Source organism: Nannospalax galili, unplaced genomic scaffold, assembly GCF_000622305.1.
Source record: "Nannospalax galili isolate Female #2095 unplaced genomic scaffold, S.galili_v1.0 scaffold269, whole genome shotgun sequence".
Lineage (NCBI taxonomy): Eukaryota > Metazoa > Chordata > Mammalia > Rodentia > Spalacidae > Nannospalax > Nannospalax galili.
In genome coordinates this window covers 1,161,255-1,180,704 of record NW_008359530.1, presented here as the reverse complement: position 1 = coordinate 1,180,704, position 19,450 = coordinate 1,161,255, and the positions used below count along the sequence as shown (strand labels likewise).

At 41.2% G+C, this 19,450-nt stretch overlaps 1 protein-coding gene across 1 annotated transcript in view; it reads left to right on the top strand.

The window, feature by feature from the left end:
• The window catches only part of Gmcl1 (germ cell-less 1, spermatogenesis associated), a 59,223-nt gene that overhangs the window by 1,998 nt on the left and 37,775 nt on the right, over window positions 1-19,450 (top strand). Inside the window, 6 exon segments of the mRNA XM_029558743.1 lie at window positions 7,720-7,843; window positions 10,617-10,713; window positions 11,872-11,969; window positions 14,669-14,781; window positions 15,518-15,583; window positions 18,016-18,162. Of these exon segments, the coding sequence (XP_029414603.1) occupies window positions 7,720-7,843; window positions 10,617-10,713; window positions 11,872-11,969; window positions 14,669-14,781; window positions 15,518-15,583; window positions 18,016-18,162 (645 nt within the window).

Genomic DNA, 19,450 nt, shown 5'->3' with positions numbered 1-19,450 from the left:
CAGCCCTACAGTGCCTTTTATGCAGTCAATAGTAATAACTCCTTAGTGAACTGGCCCTTAACATCATTTGATAAGATAGTCATCCCAGGGCTGGAGAGATGGCTCGGTAGTTGAGGGCGCAGGCTGTTCTTGCAGAAGACCTGGGTTTGAATCCCGGCACCTGCATGGCAGCTTACAGCTGTCTGTAGTTCCAGTTCCAGGGGATCTGACAGCCTCTTCTGTTGTCCGACAATGTGTTGCACGGTTGTCCGACAACCATGTTGCATGACACAGGTGCACTTGCCTACATGCAGACAATGCATTCATACACATAAAATAAAAATAATAAAATATTTTTAAAAAAAAGATAGTCATCCCTCTTTAGCCCTAGTAACATAACCATTCCTACTTTTTTGTGACAGGTTCTTCCTATAGCCCCAGCTGGCCTAGAACTTGCTATATAGAACAGCCTGGTCTCAGTCCCACAGAGGTCCGCCTGCTTCTCTCCCCCAAGTGCTGGGATTAAAGGCATGTGCCACCATGCCCAGTTGCACGTTCTTTTGATAATTATTTGGTGTGCCATTTTTCATTCTTTCAAACTTACCCTCCACATTCTATCAACCATTTTCCCCATCAGACCCTCATGGAACTGAGGTCATTAACCATGCTAGTTAAGCATTCTACCACTGAATTACATGGAGTCCCAGCCCCTTTAACTTTTTAAAACCTATCTGTGTGTGTGTGTGTGTGTGTGTGTGTGTGTGTGTGTATGCTTATGTGATATGGAGGCCAGAAGTTGACAGTGGGTACCTTCCACTATTGCTCTCTACTTTAGCTTTTTGAGACAGGATCTTTTACTAAAGTTGAGGGTCACTGACTGGCTAATCTAGCTGACCAACAAAGTCCAGGGATCTGCCTGTTGCCCACCCCCTCCCCCAATGCTAGGCTTATAGATGCCAGAAACCCTGCCTTGCTTTTTTTTTTAGGTGTGTTCTGGGGCTCCAAGTCTGTACCTTGCGCTTGAAAGGCACTTGATTGAGTCATCTCCACAAGTTTATTTATGTTTTTCTGTTTAAAGTAGGTGTCATGTATAGTATACAACATTTAATTCAGTCCTGATTTTTTTTTTTTAATCCAGTAAGACAGTCTGTTCCTTTGGATCAGGATTAGACCACATATTTTTTGGAGGGGGTCTTTTTGAGACAGGGTCTCCTTGTAGCCCTAGCTGACCTGGAACTTGCTATGTATACCAGGCTGGTCTTGAACTCACAGAGATCCACCTGCCTCTGCCTTCTGAGTGCTAGGATCAAAGGTGTGCACCACCACACCCAGCTTAGACCACGAATATTTAATGTAATTGTTGAAATATATGCTAGGGCCCATTTAAAAGAAACCACATGGTTGGGGCTGGAGAGATGGCTTAGCAGTTAAGAACACTAGTTGTTCTTGCAGAAGACCTGGGTTCAAATCCCAGCACCCACATGGTAGCTAACAGCTGTCCATAACTCCAGTCCCAGAGGATCTGACAGCCTCTTCTGACCTCCACAGGCATTGCATGACACAGGTGCACTTACCTACATGCAGGCAATACACACATACACATAAAATAAAAAATAAATAAAATTAACAGAAAAAGAAACCACATAATCATTTGAACAGGGAAATGTTAATGTAAATCTTATTAACAAGAGAAGGAAATTAACTATTTAGGACAAAACAAGGTAAAGAGATCTCAAAAAAAAAAAAAAAGTACAGGAATCGGTCAAACTTTGTGGCACATACCTGTAGTCAGGAGACTCATAGGTTCAAGGATAGCCCAAGTTACATATTGAGAAAAGAAAAGCAAATGCATGTCAGAATTTAGTGTATGTGTATTAGGGGGAGATGCTTCTTTTAGACCCGCATAGCCAAAGATGTAAAAAGATACTAGGATCTGTAATTTTTGTGGTAAGACACTGATCCCCTTCGGAGGTTGTCTTTTGTACTCTTTCATCTCAACAAACCAACTCAGGAGAAGCTTCAGCTTCAAACAAGCTCCCCCCCCCCAACAAGATTGTTAAAACTCACACAGTTCTGCAGCAGATCTTCTGCATTTTGCCCATAGATTGTAAAAATTGAAATCTAGTGAACAGTTAGTGTAATTGTACTTCAGGCTTATAAATCATACTTCACAGATCTAGTGCCACAGAGGTTGGCATTTGCTAACCTCATGGTTAGGCCATATCTTTCACTCTTTGAGATAAGGTCTCATGTGCTCTAGGTGACCTCCAAACTGGCCTCAAACTCACTGTATGGTAGTGCTGGGATGGAACCCAGGGCCTTTTAGATGCTGGGCAAATACTATAAGTTGAGCTACATCCAACAGAGCCCCTAGAATTCCTTAACCTTTTTTATTTTTGTACATTTATTTATTTGTGCTTTGGAGGGGAGCGTGCTACAGCATGCTATACATGTGTGGAGATCTAAAAACGTCTCCTTCCACCGTGTGGGTTCCAGGGATTGAGCTCAGGTCTTCAGGCTTGGTGGCAAGGCTTTTACCTGCTGAGTTATTTCTCTGGCCATGTTTTTTATATTTCTTATTGCACTAAGAGTTTCTAACTGCTTTTTAAAAAAATATTTGGGGCTGGAGAGATGGCTCAGTGGTTAAGAGCACTGGCTGCTCTTGCAGAAGACCTGGGCTTGAATCCCAGCATCCACTGTAATTCCAGTTTTCAGGGACTCCAATGCCCTCCTCCGGCCTCCATAGGAACTGCATGACATGGGTGCACTTACATACATGCAGGCATAACACTCATACACATAAAATAAAAATTGTAAATTTTAAATATTTTTTAAAGTTATGCATATGTATGTCTCTGTGTGTGTGCCCATTTGTGTGTGGGTGCCCGTGGAGGCCAAAGGTCCTCAGATTCCCTGGACCTGGAGTTACAGGCAGATGTGAGCTGCCTGACATGGGTGCTGGAACCTAAACTCTAGGTTCTCTGCAAGAGCAGTATGTAATCTGAACTGCTGATCCTTCTTTCCAGCCCCTCCAGCTGCCTTTTTTGCCCCCATTGAGAAAAAAATATCCCTTCATCATATCTTGAGGGGTTTTTTTTTTCATCTTCTGAAAACCTTTGTGTGGAATCCATCTCCTTCAACCATTTAGACCTCCTGCAGAGTTCCTGCCTCCTGCTCCAGTATGGATCTGTTTTTATAGTAATGAGGACCGACTTTCACCTTACCTCTAGGATTGGACCCACTGTTTTTAGTAGCCTACCTTTCTTACTCATTTCAATAAACTACATCTTACAAGTATTTTCTCATGAAAGTGCAAAAGCAAAATAACTTTTGCATATCTAAGAATAAATTTAGTTTCAGTTTATTCCTCCTCTGTCTGGTTTTGGTATTCTATATAACTTCCCTTATCTTTTAAGCATCTACTCCTTATTTTGTTTTGTTTTTTTAAGACAGGGTCTCCCTGTAGCCCTAACTGGCCTGGAACTTGCTATATAGACCAGGCTGGCCTGGATCTCACAGAGATTTGCCCACTTCTGCCCCCACTGTGTTTGGATTAAAGGCATGAGCTACCACACCTGGCTAAACATCTACCCTTAAAAAAAATTCTTTTAAATCACATTTTTGCATGTGTACACACATCTGTGTATACCCTTGTCATGGCGTGTGTGTGGAAGTCAGAGAACAGCTTTTGGGAATTATATCTTTCCTTCCATTATATGGGTCCAGGTGATTGAACTCAGATCACTCATCAGACTTGGCAGCAAGTGTCTTTACCTACTGAGCTGTCTCTCCTGCTCCCCATCTTCATGATGCTACTTCATTGTCTTATGGTGGGAGTGTGGATGAAAAATGTGATCCTGGTCTAATTCTGTTTTCTTTTTAGGTGAACATATTTTTTCTTCCTGAAACTTTTAGAATTTTTTTTCTTATATATTTTAGAATCCAACTATAAATGTCCCTTAGTGTGGGTCTTTGATGCCTTTGGTACTCCCTTAGTGTGAGTCTTTGATGCCTTTGGTAATTAGTGGATCTATAATCTAGAGACTCATATACTAGTAATTAAATAGCTTTTTCTTCTTCTGAGTCATCCTTTATCATCACTTCCTGTTCTTATTTTATAAATATAATAATTGGAGAATTTCAGGTATATGAATTAGGTTTTTTTAAAAAATTTCTTATTTCTGGGAGCTGGAGAGATAGCTCAATAGCTATTGCAGAGGACCCAGGCTCAAACAACTGTAACTCCTGTTCCAGGGGATCCATCACTCTCTTCTGACCTCCAAGGGCATTGCAGGACACAGATGTACTTACATACATGCCGGCATTCCTCCATCCTTCCTTGTCTTCCCTCAAAGATGACTGTGTCCTGGAAGTGTAAGCTAAAATAAACTCTTTCCTCCTGTAAGTTGCTTTTGGGCATGGTGTTTATCACAGAAACAGAAAGCAAACTAGAACACTTACCCCTCTTATATTTAAGAATGAGTAGCTGGGGTGTGTGTGTGTGTGTGTGTGTGTGTGTGTGTGTGTGTGTGTGTGTGTGTGTGTGCTGGTTGGTTGAGTAAATACATTTCCAGTGAGTCTCTTTGAGAAGGAAGACTGACAGAACTAGATGTTGGTGGGATAGGCTTTGTTTTAGAGTATCAGTCACCAAGCTTTGTTGGTTCACAGTGCCTTTAGTCTCTCTGATACTTTTTCAAAGCATACCTGGTCCAAAAGAAATACTTTATGGTGCATCCAAACAACTTAATAGTGGTAAATTGCTTCAGAGACAGTACTGTGTTCCCTTCAATTAAAAAGTGTTTCCAGTCAGGTGTGGTGATACATGTCTGAAATCTCACCACTTGGGAGATGAAGATTGGAGGATTGGAAGTTCAAGGCCAGCCTGGACTACATACGTCCCTGTCTCAAAAAGCCAAAAAATAAATAAAAATAAAATTCTGTGTCCCTCTCTTGAGTTTGGCACAGTTTGGGAACCATGATGTAGTATAAATGGTTTGAGAGTTGTTAGGCTACAGATTCCTCTTGTGCCAGAACCAGGTTTGCTCTGTCCAAGACACTGACACCTGCACATAAGCTGTACATTTCCTGCTGGGTTTGTTCTGTTTCTTTCTGGAAAAGCCCCACCTCTATGATTCCTTCTTGAATTCCTGCCCTGACTTTTCTCAATGACTTACCTTGAAGTATAAGCCAAGTAAACCCTTTCCCTACCAAGTTGCTTTGGTCAGAGTGTTTTATCACAGCAACAGAAAGGAAACTAGAAGAGACCTTTTAACATCCCTGGCTCTAAAGGGCAGTAGGCTTAATCTCATCCAAGTGCCTTGTAATGTATTATATTTTGGGCTGTTGTATTCACTACCCTTTTTCATTCCAGTTTATCTTATAATTTCTACATCTCTGGAAGTCTCTCATTAGCCGATCACCTCCCTCCCCTTCTCCCTCCTCCCCCTCCTCCCTCTTGTTGAGATGCAGTCTCCTGTCAGTGTAGCTCTGACTGGCCTGCAATTCACTATGCCTGCCTGTGCCTCCTGAGTGCTAAGATTAAAGGCCACCGTGCTCAGCTTCAGTTTTCTTTTTTCCACTCCTGTTTTTTGCTGCTTTAGGACTTACTCCTTCTTGTCTAAAAGATTTTACTTGTTTTTATTTTACATATGAATGTTTTGCCTGCATGTATGTATGTGTACTCTGTGTGATCAGTGCCCACACAAGCCAGAAGAGGTCATTAGATTCCCTGGAACTGAAGTTATAGACAGTTGTGAGCTAGGAACTGAACTCTGGACCTCTGCGAAAGCAGCAAGGGCTCTGAACTGCTGAGCCATCTCTCCAGCTCCTTGTTTATTTTTGAGACCTCTCCCTTGTGGGCCAGGCTGGCCTGAAGCCCAGCAGTTCCCCTTTCTCAGTCTGTGAAATGCCAGGATTATAAGCATGCACCTCTGCCATTACCATACCTGGCCCTTAACACCTTTTCATACTTTTAGCCTTTTTTCTTTCTTTTGTGCTTGCAAGTTTTGTTGTTTTCTGTAGAAAACTAAGGATTGAACTCAGATTTTAAACACACTGGTTTCAGACACTGAACAAAACAGTAATTTTTTTTCTCCTTTCATTAGGTTTTTTGTTTTGTGTTGTGACAGGGTCTCATTTAGCCCAGGCTGGTCTCAAACTCGGTATATAGCCAAAGCTGATCTTGAACTCTTGATTTTCTTTCTTCTCTCTTGTCAGTGCTATGATTATTTGTGTACCATTACACCCAGTGTCTTAGTTTCTTTTCCTGCTGCTGACAAAAGCAATTTAGGGGAGTTCCAGGTGACAGTTCATCACTGTGGGGAAGTCAAGGTGGCAGGAACTTGAAGCTGCTGGTCAGATTACAGTACAATCAGGAGCAGAGAGCAGTGAGTGCTCATGCATGCTCAGCTCTTTCTCCACTCTTACACAGTTTGGAATCCAATTCTTAGGGAATGTTGCCACCCACTGTAGTCAGGTCTTCCCATCTTAATTAACATGATCAAGATAATGCCCCACATATATACCCACAGGCCATCCCAGTCCAGACAGTCCCTCATTGATACTTCCTTCTCAGGAGATTTTAGGATGTGTCAAGTTGACAGTGAAAACTAACCATCACAGCTGGGTGTGGTGGCGCACGCCTTTGATCCTGGCGCTCGAGAGGTAGAGGCAGGTGGATCTCTGTGAGTTCAAGGCCAACCCGGTCTACATAGTGATTCCTGGCCAGCTGGGGCTACAGGGAGACCCTATCTTAAATACACACACACACACACACACACACACAGAGGCACGCACACAAATCACACCTAGCAGTTACTTTATTTGTAGAAAGAGATTTAAAAAATTTTAAACTACTAGAAAAACTATCAGAAGTGGTCAGGCATTTAAGGTGGATCAGCTGGGGCTAGAGAGATAGCTTAGTGGTAAAAGGCACTTACTGTATGATCATGAGGAGCAGAGTTCAGTTATTTAACAAGATTTCACCCATGTAACAAGCCAGGTGTCCTGTGTAACTCCAACTTTGGGATGGGGGTGGCAAAGACAGGATTGCTGGGGCTTGCTGGCTTCCAGTCTATTGGAAAACACAAGCTAAGCTCCAAGTTTTAGTAGAGAACTTGCCTCAGAGAAATAGGTGGAGAGTGATAAAGGAGAACACTCAACTTTTTGTAACTTCTTCCTGCAAACATAGGCATGTGCACCCACACACATGTGCATACACGCCCATGAACACATGTACACCTAAATTAGTAAGTAAATCTTTTAGAGGAAAGCAACCTTTTTTTGGTATTTTTTGAGACAGAGTCTCCCTGTAGCCCCAACTGACCTGAAACTGGCTATATAGACCAGGCTGGCCTTGGACTCACAGAGATCCACCTTCCTCTGCCTCCCAAGTGTCGGGATTAAAGGCATGTGCCACCAGGCCCAGCTTAAACATATTTTTAAGCTAGATCACCCTTTTTCTTAGTTACTGAACCTTGATTGTGAATTTTCTTTTCTTTTCTTTCTTTTTTATTTTTTTAGGCAAGGTTTCACGTAGGTCATCTTGGCCTTGTATTCACTATTTAACAGTATGACCTTGAACTCCTTACTCTCCTTTCACTACTTACCCAGCGTTGGGATACAGGTGTGTTGCCCATCATACCTGGTCTATACAGTACTAGGGACTGAACCCACAGCCTTGTGATGCTGGGGTTCTCACACTGCTTTTTGAATATGCAACTTCTGCATTTCTCTTGACAGGAAAAAATTAAAGAGTACATCTAAATACATCTATCAAACATTGTTTTTGAATGGTGAAAACAGTGACATTAAGATCTGTGCTCTAGGAGAAGAGTGGAGCTTACACAAAGTATACCTGTGTCAAGTAAGTGCTCCGCTTCTCTGTTGATGGCCAGGGTAGCTGCTTCCAGCACCCCAGACTTTCAGTTGCACTCTGTTCTTGGGTGGATTTCACACAGAGCTCTGGTGTGGATTAAGACATGTCATCTCACCTGGTAAAGTGTCTGCTGGTGAAGAACGATGGTGAGCTTTGCTAGTAAAAGCTGAATCTGGCCTTGAAAACTGAAAGCCGAGTTTGGTCTGGAAAACAGATTTTGAAATTCCCATCATACTGTCCACCGTTGTGTCACCTCTTTGTTGTGAAGGAGTTTATTCTAGTATCTTTTGCTGATAAAATTGGAAAAGAAAATCTGTAACATTAAAGATTATCCAAATGTTTTTATGACAATTCAAATTGAATATATTTCCCTAAAACGTTGCTTTGGAAAAAGTGAATAGAAAGGTAATACTTACCTTTCCTAGAAAATTCAGACCAGCAAACAGCAGAAGTCATCTGGCTGATGCACCTTTCTGACTTTTGTGTTGAAAGGTTTTCTGTCGGGCACTTGATTTTTAAAATGGCTCAGAACTTTTGGGGGCTGGAGAGATGTCTCAGCAGTTAAGAACACTGGCTGTTCTTGCAGAAGACCCAGGTTCGAATCCCAGCACCCATATGGCAGCTAACAACTGTCTGTAACTCCAGTTCCAGGGGATCCAACAGCCTCTTCTGTCCTCTGAGGGCATTGCGTGACATGGGTGCACTTACCTACATGCAGGCAATATACGCATACACATAAAATAGAAATAATAAATTTTAAAAAATTACAATGGCTCAGAACTTTCAAATAGAGTATTGTGTTGCTCTAAGAGTTCAGATATGTTTTCTTTAAAAAATTTTTTTCTTAATGTTTATTATTGTATTTGCACATGTGTATATGCTTGCCACTGTGTGTGCCAATGTCAGAGGACAACTTACAGGAGTCAGTTCTTCCATGATGGGGTCCTGGGGATCAAACTGAGTTATTGGGCTTGACAGCAAGTGTGTTTACCTGCTAAGTCATCTCACCAGTCCCTTAATGTTTTGTTTTGTCTTGTTTCTAGTCTCCCTGTACCCACACCCAGCCTGAAACTCAATATGGAGACCAGGCTGGCCTCAGTCTCACAGAGATCCACCCACCTTTGCCTTCCAAGTGCTGGTATTAAAACTGTGCTCTACCACACCCAGCCCCTCAGATGTTTATTTGATGACCTTCCATCCCGTTCTATGTCCTAGGCCTTGTGAGTTCTTACCCTGTGGATCTAGTGTTTTCCCACCATTGTTGGAGAATAAATACTTGAAAGATAGTAGTCTGAAATTTGCCAAGGAAAATGTTTGAAGTGTTTCTTTCTCCCACATTTTCATCAAAATGTTTTTCATTTATTTTTTTGAAAAAGTTTACTTTGATTTGAAGAATAAAAACCAGAAATTTTTTTAAAAAGAAAGAGAAGCTGAGTTTACTTAAAAAAAAAAAAACAACAAAAAAAACCAAGAGTCCAAAAAGAATACAGTCCAGAGGATATGTCAGACTATTAGTCTTAACCATATCTTTGTTTTAATCTCTGAAAGAAAAAAAATCTCTCACTGACTTTTAAGGATGAGATGGCCTCTGTGACAAGGATGAGATTGCCTCTCATGATCCTTGCAGGCTGCCTGTGGACAGAAACCACATCTGAGTCCTAAGCTGCTATAAACAGTTGGCACTCTGCATGTGCAGGCTCCACATCCCCTGTGTAACAACTCAGGATTAAAAGTAATTGGAAAAAAGCAAATTGACATGTATTGAACAAACATACATGACTTTTTTTGTCATTCCCTAAAAAACAATATAATTACCTACGTTACATTTACATTGTATTGGGTGATGCAGGTAACCTACAGATGACTTAAAAGGGTGTGAGAGGGTGCAATATGACTTAAAGGGTGTAAGATGACTTAAAGGGTGTAAGATGACTTAAAAGGGTGTGATCAGTGCAGAGAGGAGGGACTTGAGCATATGTGGGTTTAGTGTTGACAGCATGTCCTGAAGCCACAGGTACAAATGGATGAACATAGTAAGTACTGAATAATGTCTTTATTTTATTCTATTTTAATCAGTTCTTTTTGGTGCCAAAACCCAGGATTGAACTTTAATTTATGTTTTAAAATTAGTTAATATTTGATCCATTCTAAAAGTACTGCAGTTCTGATTATGAGGGATGCTATCTGGAAGGTAACCATACATTTTATCCATGCCAGAATTCAGGCCCATTGTGGTTAGATAAAACTAACTTCTGGGTTTTCCTAGATTTTCTGGAGTATATTCTTTTAGTGCTGACTTGGGAGTGTTCTGGGTCCTTAATAGCCACGGAGATCCCAGAAAGGAGTCAGTAGTTTGAGGACTCATAGTTTTCTCTCCTCTGAATACAGAATTGTGTCTGCTGTGTGTGCTGCCATGTTTTGTGAGAGATGCTGAGATGTGTGAGACTGTCTTGGTGAGGGGGAAAAAAAAAACATACAGTGCACTACCCAGGAATTGCTTTAAGTAAAAGCTAATCAGGTTTAAGAAGTAATGTGGGAATTTAGTTTTGAGATGTACTAAATTGAACATGTACTTCAGAATACTTTATAATGACTTTATTTTAACTTCTTTTCTGCTGTAGATGTACTGAACAGTTCTTTTTCTCTTGAAATAATATGGCAAATTAGTTTTGATAAAAAATAGTTGGGTGGAGTTAGAGATGGGAAAATAATTTGGAAGACAAAGTACTGGCCAATCATTAACTTTTTACTTTTTCTTCAGTCTGGCTACTTTTCTAGTATGTTCAGCGGTTCTTGGAAAGAATCCAGCATGAATATTATTGAACTGGAGATTCCTGACCAGAATATTGATGTGGAAGGTATGGCCTCCATAATTACAATGTACAAAGATCACAAAAACATAACCTTTTTATTCTTTTGATGAAAAACAAATATTCTAGCCCTTAGGCTAGGAACAAAGTTTCATTTTACACCTGAAGGTAGATTTTATATTAATTCACTCCATTATTTATCAGTTCTGTCCCTCTTGTTTATAGTTACATGAACCCAGTCTGTTTACATGTCTTGTGAGCCTGGGATATGAATGATGTAAGGAGAGGGAGTAAGAAGTTTGACCACTTTTTTTTAAAGAAAGTATGTACAGGGACTGGGGATGTAATTGTTAAGAGTGTTGCCTACCCTGCAGGAGGCCCTGGGTTTGATCCTAGAACCAAAAGTAAAAATAAATGTGTGAAGATCCTTTTGGGGACAGCACATGAATCATTTAGGCAGGGTTGTTTCAAAGCAGGGGGCTGGGGAGGTTAGGGATTGTGTTTGAGTCTCAGTACAGCCCAGTGAGCCTCCTGTAAACATCCTCTCCTGTTCATAGTCCACACCTCCTTCTTGTTTTATTTCACAGGCTTGGTGGAGGGCCCAGCTCCACTGCGTAGGCAGAGAGAAAACAGAGGTTTATAGAGCAAACTGTAAGGAACATCAGTGAATGGCACTGGAGGAGGGTGGCCAGACTCAGATGCCTGTAGGGATCAGACATGCATGTGGCAGGACATGGCTAGGAGCTTACCACACCTCAGTGGTGAAGCACTGAGTTAAGATTATCATGGTAATTGACCTGGTGGTGCATGTCTGTTACCCCAGCACTGAAGAAGCTAAGGCAAGAAGATTTCTGTGAGTTTGATGCCAGCTTAAACTATTCCTCCCCTAAAGAAAAGATTATCATGGAGTGATGGACTGTGTGTACCTACACTTTATAAGTGGTCTACTCAGCAATATCTTCTGGAACTTCTTCCAAGGAGGTCTTAATTCTGGCCATTAGAGAAGAATGCAGCTGGAATTGATAGACTAATTAAATCAGTTACTGTATCAATTCCATCAGGCAGTGACAGTCACTGCCATTTTAGTTAGTGATGCTTCCTTTACTCCTATGGACATACCTGATTTAGACCAAGGTCCTTGCTGCCTCTTGCAGTGTCTTACCCCTTTGGTAACATTTCATTTTACGTGTGTACTTTTGCTTTCAGCACTGCAAGTTGCCTTTGGATCTCTGTATCGAGATGATGTCTTGATAAAACCCAGTCAAGTTGTTGCCATTTTGGCAGCAGCTTGTATGTTGCAGTTGGTAAGTTGACATCTAAAATCATAGTGCTCTGTGTTTCTGTGCTTACCTCCAGAAACAAAAGTAAAGTTCAGCTTTTGCAATTTTTTTAAAAAATGAAGGTAAATGTACTGTTTGTTAGAAATAATATAAGCTGCTTAAACAAAACCTATTACAACTGGGGGCTCTGATATCTATGTGAAGTGGGGGAGACTTTCTGTGGAGCTGCTTTAGCTTGCTGAAATGTGGGAAAGTTGACTGTTGAGTGTGCTTGCAGATTTCTGTCATCAGTGACTTCACTGCTAAGCAGGTAGTTTGTGATCAGTTATTTAGTTTGTTTTTCAAAGAGACACTGAGTGCTGTTAATTTAAGCTTCTTAATTGTGAAGTCATGTGTAAACCGTATGTGTGCTTTTTAATCACTGGTAGAATGACATTCAATGAAAGTACAGTGAGCATGTTGAACAGTATGTCGTATGAGACATAGAGCCAGAGGCAAATGTAGATATAGTCCCTCACTTTTGTAGTTCATATGTGAAAGTTAATTAAATATGCCCCCTGCCTCAAAGTAGCTGACAGTATATTGAGGGTTGGGGTGAGAGGGTCAGTATACAAACCCAAAGATCAGAACAGAGCTGCCCAGTGTTGAGTGTGACATAAACATCTTGTGGGATTTAATGGACCCGTGAAGAAGGGACAAGCCACTCTAACCTGATGTCATCATAGACGGAAGTTAGTTTCTAAATTGGGTTTGAAAGTATGTTTATCTTGCACAGTGTGAAGAGAGGGGTAGGAAGAACATTTCAGACTGGGGACAGTAAGAAATGTGAGAGGAAGGAGGGTCAGAGGATTAAGAGGACCATGTCTTCAGCATCAGTACAAGAATTATAGGCCTGTCACGATAACTCAGTGAGTAAAGGCACCTGCCACCAAGCCTGCCAACCTGAGTTTGATTCCCAAGACACACATAGTAGGAGAGAACTGATTTCCTAAAAATTGTTCCCACATGGATGCAAAATAAACAAATAAATCAAATTTTAATTAAAAATAGATAAAAAGGTTTTCAAGAAAGAGCCCAAAAACCAGATCATGAAAGTTCCTCAGTGCATTGCAAAGCTTACTCTTTATTTACCTCTGGAAGATTTTAGTCAGGGAAAGATAGTTATGCTTTACAGAGACTACTCCAGGGGGTTGAGGGTACAACTCTCTGGTAGAGCACTTGCCTAATATGTGCAAAGCCCCAGGTTTGATTCTCAGCACTACACATTAACAATGAATATTTGAGGGACTGTGTGAAGGATGGGTTGATGAAAAGATGAGAATAGCTTTAGAGACAGAAACATACTATGGTCGGGTCATCCAGATGCTGTCTAGGTGAAGGTAGTACGGATAATCTACTGGAACCTGCAGGCTCTCCCCATCTTATCCACCCACTACTATATCAAAAGGGCATCACCACAAGCTTACTACTGCCAACACCACTGACTGTTGCCCCAAATGCACGGTCACTTCCCCAGCACCCCATTGATTCCTTGAAAAAACCCTGGGACTGGTAAGCTGGCTCCATGGTAAAGGTGCTTGCCGCCTCAAGCCTACGGATATGAGTTCGATCCCCAGGACCTATGTGCAGGTGGAGGGCAGATCCAATTCTGCAGTCTCTTCTGACCCCCACAAGTGCACCGTAGCACACGCACCCCCCCAATGATGACTGCCCTAGTTTATTCTTCATTGCTGTGACAAAACACTCTGACCACTATCAACTTGGGGAGGAAAGGGTTTATTCAGCTTACATCTCCTGGGTCACAGTTCATCTGGGGGCCCAAGGTAGGAACTCAGGACAGGAACCTGAAGCAGGAGCTGGAGCACAGGCCATGGAGGAACTTTGCTTACTGGCTTGCGCCCTTATCCAACACAGGCCCACCTGCCCAGGGGTGGCACTACCTACAGTGGGCTGGGCCTTCCCACATCACTCAACGATCAAGAAAATGCCCCATAGACATGGCCACAGGCCAGTCCAATGGAGGCAATTCTCCAGTTGAGGCTCCCTCAACCCAGGTGTGTCAAGTTGACACTAAAGCTATCCAGCACACTAACTTTGGTCCTTTTGGCTTCTTTCTAAATCTACTATCTGCCTTATCTTTAAAACTTACTATAATAATATAGTTGCATGAATATATTTCAGAAATGAATAAAAAAAAAGTATTTTTTCTATATATTGAAGGTAGTTCATTTGAAACCTGTATAAATGTTTTAGATTAAAATTTTAATGTAAGTTGTTTAAAACTGTACTATACTTGTTCTTGAGGCATGTTGATGGATCTTTTAAACGGTAATAAGCACTGTTCCATGCATTTGTATTATTTACTTATCTATATCACTTGATTAGCTGTGTAGAGTTCTTAATTTAATAAGAACAGGAAAAACAAAATGCTGCCAAAACAGTTTGCAGAGCTCCTAGAGCAGAAAAGAGAAAATGAGGTCTATGGTGCTCCTCCTCCCTGCCTCTTCCGCCATCTTCGTTTTCAGTTCTGTGTGTGTAGTGGATACTTGCTGAATGATTTTCTTTTCAGTATTTTTATTGAAAGAAAAAAACATAGGTTTGCTGCACTTAATGAGTTTCTTCCTTCCTGTTTTGTTTTTTTACTTTTTAATATGTGGAGGCACAGGTGAAAGCTAATTTTCCCACATGAAACGGGCCTTTCCAGTGCTTATTTATATTTACAGGATGGTTTAATCCACCAGTGTGGTGAGACAATGAAGGAAACAATTAATGTGAAAACTGTGTGTGGCTATTACACATCATCAGGGACCTATGGATTAGATTCTGTAAAGAAAAAGTGAGTTGCTTTTCCTATTTTTCTTTTATCCTACTTCTGGAATTTGGTTGCTTTGATTTCTTAAGAGAATGTAGTAAGAGACAATTATGAGGGAAGATAGAATAATAGCCCTTTTTTCTTTTGAACTAATTAATAAATTCCTCTGAAGCATTGGCCTGGTCAGTGATCACAGGTGGGTGAAATATCCTTATCAAACTGTGATCACTATTTTTTCATTTTATTTTATGTGTATGAGTGTATTGCCTGCATGTGTGTAAGTGATTTGCCTGAAACTGGAGTTGCAAATGATTGTTAACCCTCATGTGGATGCTGGGAATCGAACCTGGGTCCTCTGCAAGAGGAGCTGGTACTCTTAACCACTGAGTCATCTCTTCAGCTCCTGTGGTCACTATTTAAGGAGTAGGCAGCACAGATGTTACATTAGTGCAGATGCTGCAGTTTTAACTGTTTGAAATTGTAGATCTCATTTAGATGTTAAAAGAAGATTATAGAAATAAGTAATTCCTTATGAACTATTACATCATTGAAATGAAGTTTCTTAATTGGAAGTGGTATTATTAATATAAAGGAAATAGTCCCTTAACTACTGACAAGCAATACTAAGTTTCAAATCATTGAGATAAAAACTTGAGCATGGTTTAGTGCAATTAACACTCTGTTTTCATTTTAACTATAAGACCTACTTAATAAGTTCTAAATACCTAATATATACAAGATAATCACACTTTAATTTCAGGTGCCTAGAGTGGCTGCTAAACAACTTGATGACTCACCAGAGTGTTGAGCTTTTCAAAGAACTCAGGTATTTGGATTCCAAGTAACTTTATAGTTAATTGTCTTAAAATAATGTTTTTCATTTGTTCAAGTGTTCAAGATACTTTTGTAGAACACACAAACACAAAAGCAATTTAATGACAGGTACCTTGACTACATTCATGACTCAGATACATGCTGCACCTGCTTCTCTGTTGTTAGTGATCAAATTGATGTCTGTCGTTCGTACAGTTTAACAGAGTGCACTGCTGCTGTAAGACTGTTCCAAGTGTAAAGTGCTTCTCACTTCTACCAGGTTTCTGGAACATCTAAAAGTGATAGTTTGAAAATTATTATAGAGACACTATAGGGCTTTTGCTGTTTTTTATTGTTGTTGGGTTTGGGGTTTTGTTTTCTTGTTTTGGTTTTTGGGTAGTTTTTTTGGTTTTTGGTTTTTGGATTTTGTTTTTTTCGGTCTCTTTGAGACAGGGTCTTCCTGTAGCCCCAGCTGACCTGGAACTCATTATGTAGACTGGGCTGGCCTTGAACTTACAGAGATCCACCTCCTTAAAAGCATGTACCAGCACACCCAACATGTTTTACAGTTTTTACAGGCAGTAGATCTCAGCCAGGTAGAGGCACTTGCTTGCAGGCGTGTTGATGACCCGAGTTCTGTCCTCAGAGAACCAGTTTTTAAGAATTGTCCATTCACTTTGACATGTGCACTGATATTGCATGTACCTCTACTCACACACATCCACACAAAGTAAAATAAATGAAATTTTTAAAAATGTTTACCAACTGATGAAATTAAATTCACAGTTAAGTTGACCTTTTGAAGCTGTATCTTCTTACTTACACATTAACTCCCTTGCCCCCTCCCTTCCCTCCCCTCCCCTCCCCTCTCCTCTCCTCCCCCTTCTCTCCTTCCCTCTTTCCTTCCCCTCCCTACCTTCCAAGTGCTGGGATTAAAGGCATGTGCCACTATGCCCAGTTCCTCCCTTCCTCCTTTCCTTCCTTCCTTCCTTCCTTCCTTCCTTCCTTCCTTCCTTCCTTCCTTCCTTCTTCCATCCTTCCTGAATGTCCCTGGCATCAAAGATGTACTGTTCGGGGCTGTGAAGTGAAGGACTCAGAGATGGCTGTGCTATTTTATACTACCAGAGCTTGTCTGCAGCAGTGAGACCAATATACCATGATGGGTCTGCAAATTCTGGATGGAAACAAACTTTTTTAAAATTTATCTTTATTTTATGTGTTTGAGTGTTTTGGTTCATATATGTAAGTGCACCATGTCTGTACAATGCCCATGGAGAACAGAAGAGGGTGTCCTGTTCTCTGGAACCAGACTTACGGATGCTTGTTAGCCACCATATGGGTGCTGGCAACTGAACCTGGGTCCTCTGCACTTAACCACTGAGCCATCTCTCCGTACCCCCAAAATTGTGAAGGATTTGGGGCACAAGTGTCATGAGCGTGTAGTGTCTTGATGGAGGCATTTCACAGCTTCCAGCTGGGGGACAGGTTAGAGTTCTCATTGAACTTCTGAAGAAAGAAAGCTGGTCATAGTGGGATCATCTTTAAAATCTAGAAAAGCAGAAAAAGGGGAGAAATAGAGCCCATGGCCAGTGATAATCATTTCTAGTCTAAATTAGCCTGCATTTTTTCATTTTCCTTTAATAAAAACATATTTTCTGACTGTAGTTCTTTTAAATCTGGATATTGGGGCTGGAGGGATGACTCATGCAGACAATACACTCACACATAAAATAAAAAGAACAAATAAAATACTTAAGCCTGGATATTAAAGATTCCTTTAACCAAATATAGTGGCACATCTCTAATCTCAGCACTTGCAAGGCTGATACAGGACGGATAGCAAGTTTGGGGACAGGCTGGTCTATATAGCAATGTCCTGCGGGGGTGGGGTTGTGACCTTGAAGATCTAGCTGTTTTAGTGAATTTTAAGAAATGTTTCTTGGTTTTCATTTGTACATAGAAATGTGGGTAGGAAGGTAGAGGGGCTGCTGCTTTGACAAAGTCAGCAAGTCATCCTGTTTCACCTACAGTAAGGGGATCAGGCCTCTGTGTGCTGGCCCTTCCCAGCCTGGTGTCACAGTGAGAAGTATTGTGTTCAGATGGATTGTTAACTAAGGTGCTTTGTCTTGTTCAGATAGACTGCTGCCTTTTTTATCTCCATGTTTTCATTTGACAGAGAATTAAAGGTTTTAGGGCAGGTGGGATGGCTCAGCAGCACAAGCCTGATGACCTGAGTTCCATCTCCAGAACCATTGGTAGAAGGAGAGAACTAACTCACAATAGTTGTCCTCTTACCTCTACATGTGTACTGGGGCACATGTGTGTCTGTATTCACACACATATATCATACACAGATACACACTAAATTTTTTTAGAAGTTTATAGCTTACAAGAGTCCTTCAGCTATGTGAAGACAAGCTCACCCCTGTGCTTTATCTTTTCCAGTATAAACGTCATGAAACAGCTCATTGGTTCATCTAACCTATTTGTGATGCAAGTGGAGATGGATGTATATACAGCTCTTAAAAAGGTACCGATGTATACGTGCAGGTTATATTACTTGAGGTTGCTCACCGTGGTGAAAATCTGGTAGCAGTGCTTCTGAGTGTTAGAGACGGTGGAGGAACTACACAGCTGCTTGGCTCGCTGGGGTTCTGCTCAATAAACACGTCATCAACTGAAATACAGCTGTCAAGAAAGCATTTATTCCACCTGATTTCCTGAGCACCCTGCTCAGCCACACCCTTCTGGAACATGCTCAGAACACATACTTAGCCTGTAGTTGGCCACATCACCTAAGCCAATCCTGTTATATCATTAAGTGTTATACATCTTCTGTAATTTGTTATGTGCTGTCCTGAAGTAAAACAGTGTGGTCCATGGCACACTTCTGCACCATTGTGAAGTTGAACAACCTACATCAGTTTCCCAAACTATCTCAAGCTAGTGACCATATGCCAGAGCCGTACATATTTAGATTTAGTGATTCGTGACTCTTTTTCTTGAGGTAGGGCCTCACTCTGTAGCCCACACTGTCTTGGAAGACATTATGTAGCCCAGACTGACCTCAAAGCTTTTGAAGCAGTTCTTCTGCCTCAGCCTCCCGTTTCCTAAAACTACCAAGTCTAGCTTTATTTCATTCTTCTGATGGATTTTAGGTCTAATTTTATTTCATAGTTCAAAAAAATATCAATTGTTACTCTGCCTGTGGGTGAGGCTTAGAATCTATTAGAGCAGACTCTGTTCTCACCCCACCGTGCGTTGTCTGTGTCTGTGGAGTGCCGTCTGCCCTTGAGGCAGTTGTGAAGCTGCAGTGTAGTCTTTGGATAGTGTTTCTGCGGTAGAGATGAGGCGCCATTGCTAGTTTTTTTTCAAGGAAGCTTAGCATCTGACTGTTGAACTTTCTAAGAAGAGGGTGGAGGCATGTCCAAATCTCTGTGAGCTACCGTTGCTCTCGTCTGTCAGTGCAGCTGCCGTGATGCAGGACTGGTAAATGCTGGTGCTTGCATGGTGCTTACTGCCAGCACTGAGTTAAACATGGTGCACACGTTCCTTCAGTGATCTGCAAATGAAGAAATTAGGTGATGTGTTTAGCTTCTAAGTGACAGGTGGAGGATTGAAAGTCTGAGCTCTTAACTACTCTGTGCACTGCCTCCACAGCCCTGAGACAAAGGAAGTCCTTTTCCCGTATTAAATTTCTTTTACGATCTTACATAGTGTTTAGTGAGTAGAATAAATTGGTAGCTACTAATGTAGTAGTTAGGTTAAAGCTGTGCCTGTTTAATTCACTAAGGTGTGACCATTACTATTTTTCAGGGATTAGTGTGCTTCATGGTGCATATTTCCAGTTTTTAATCACTGGACCTCCATTTCCTGCCAT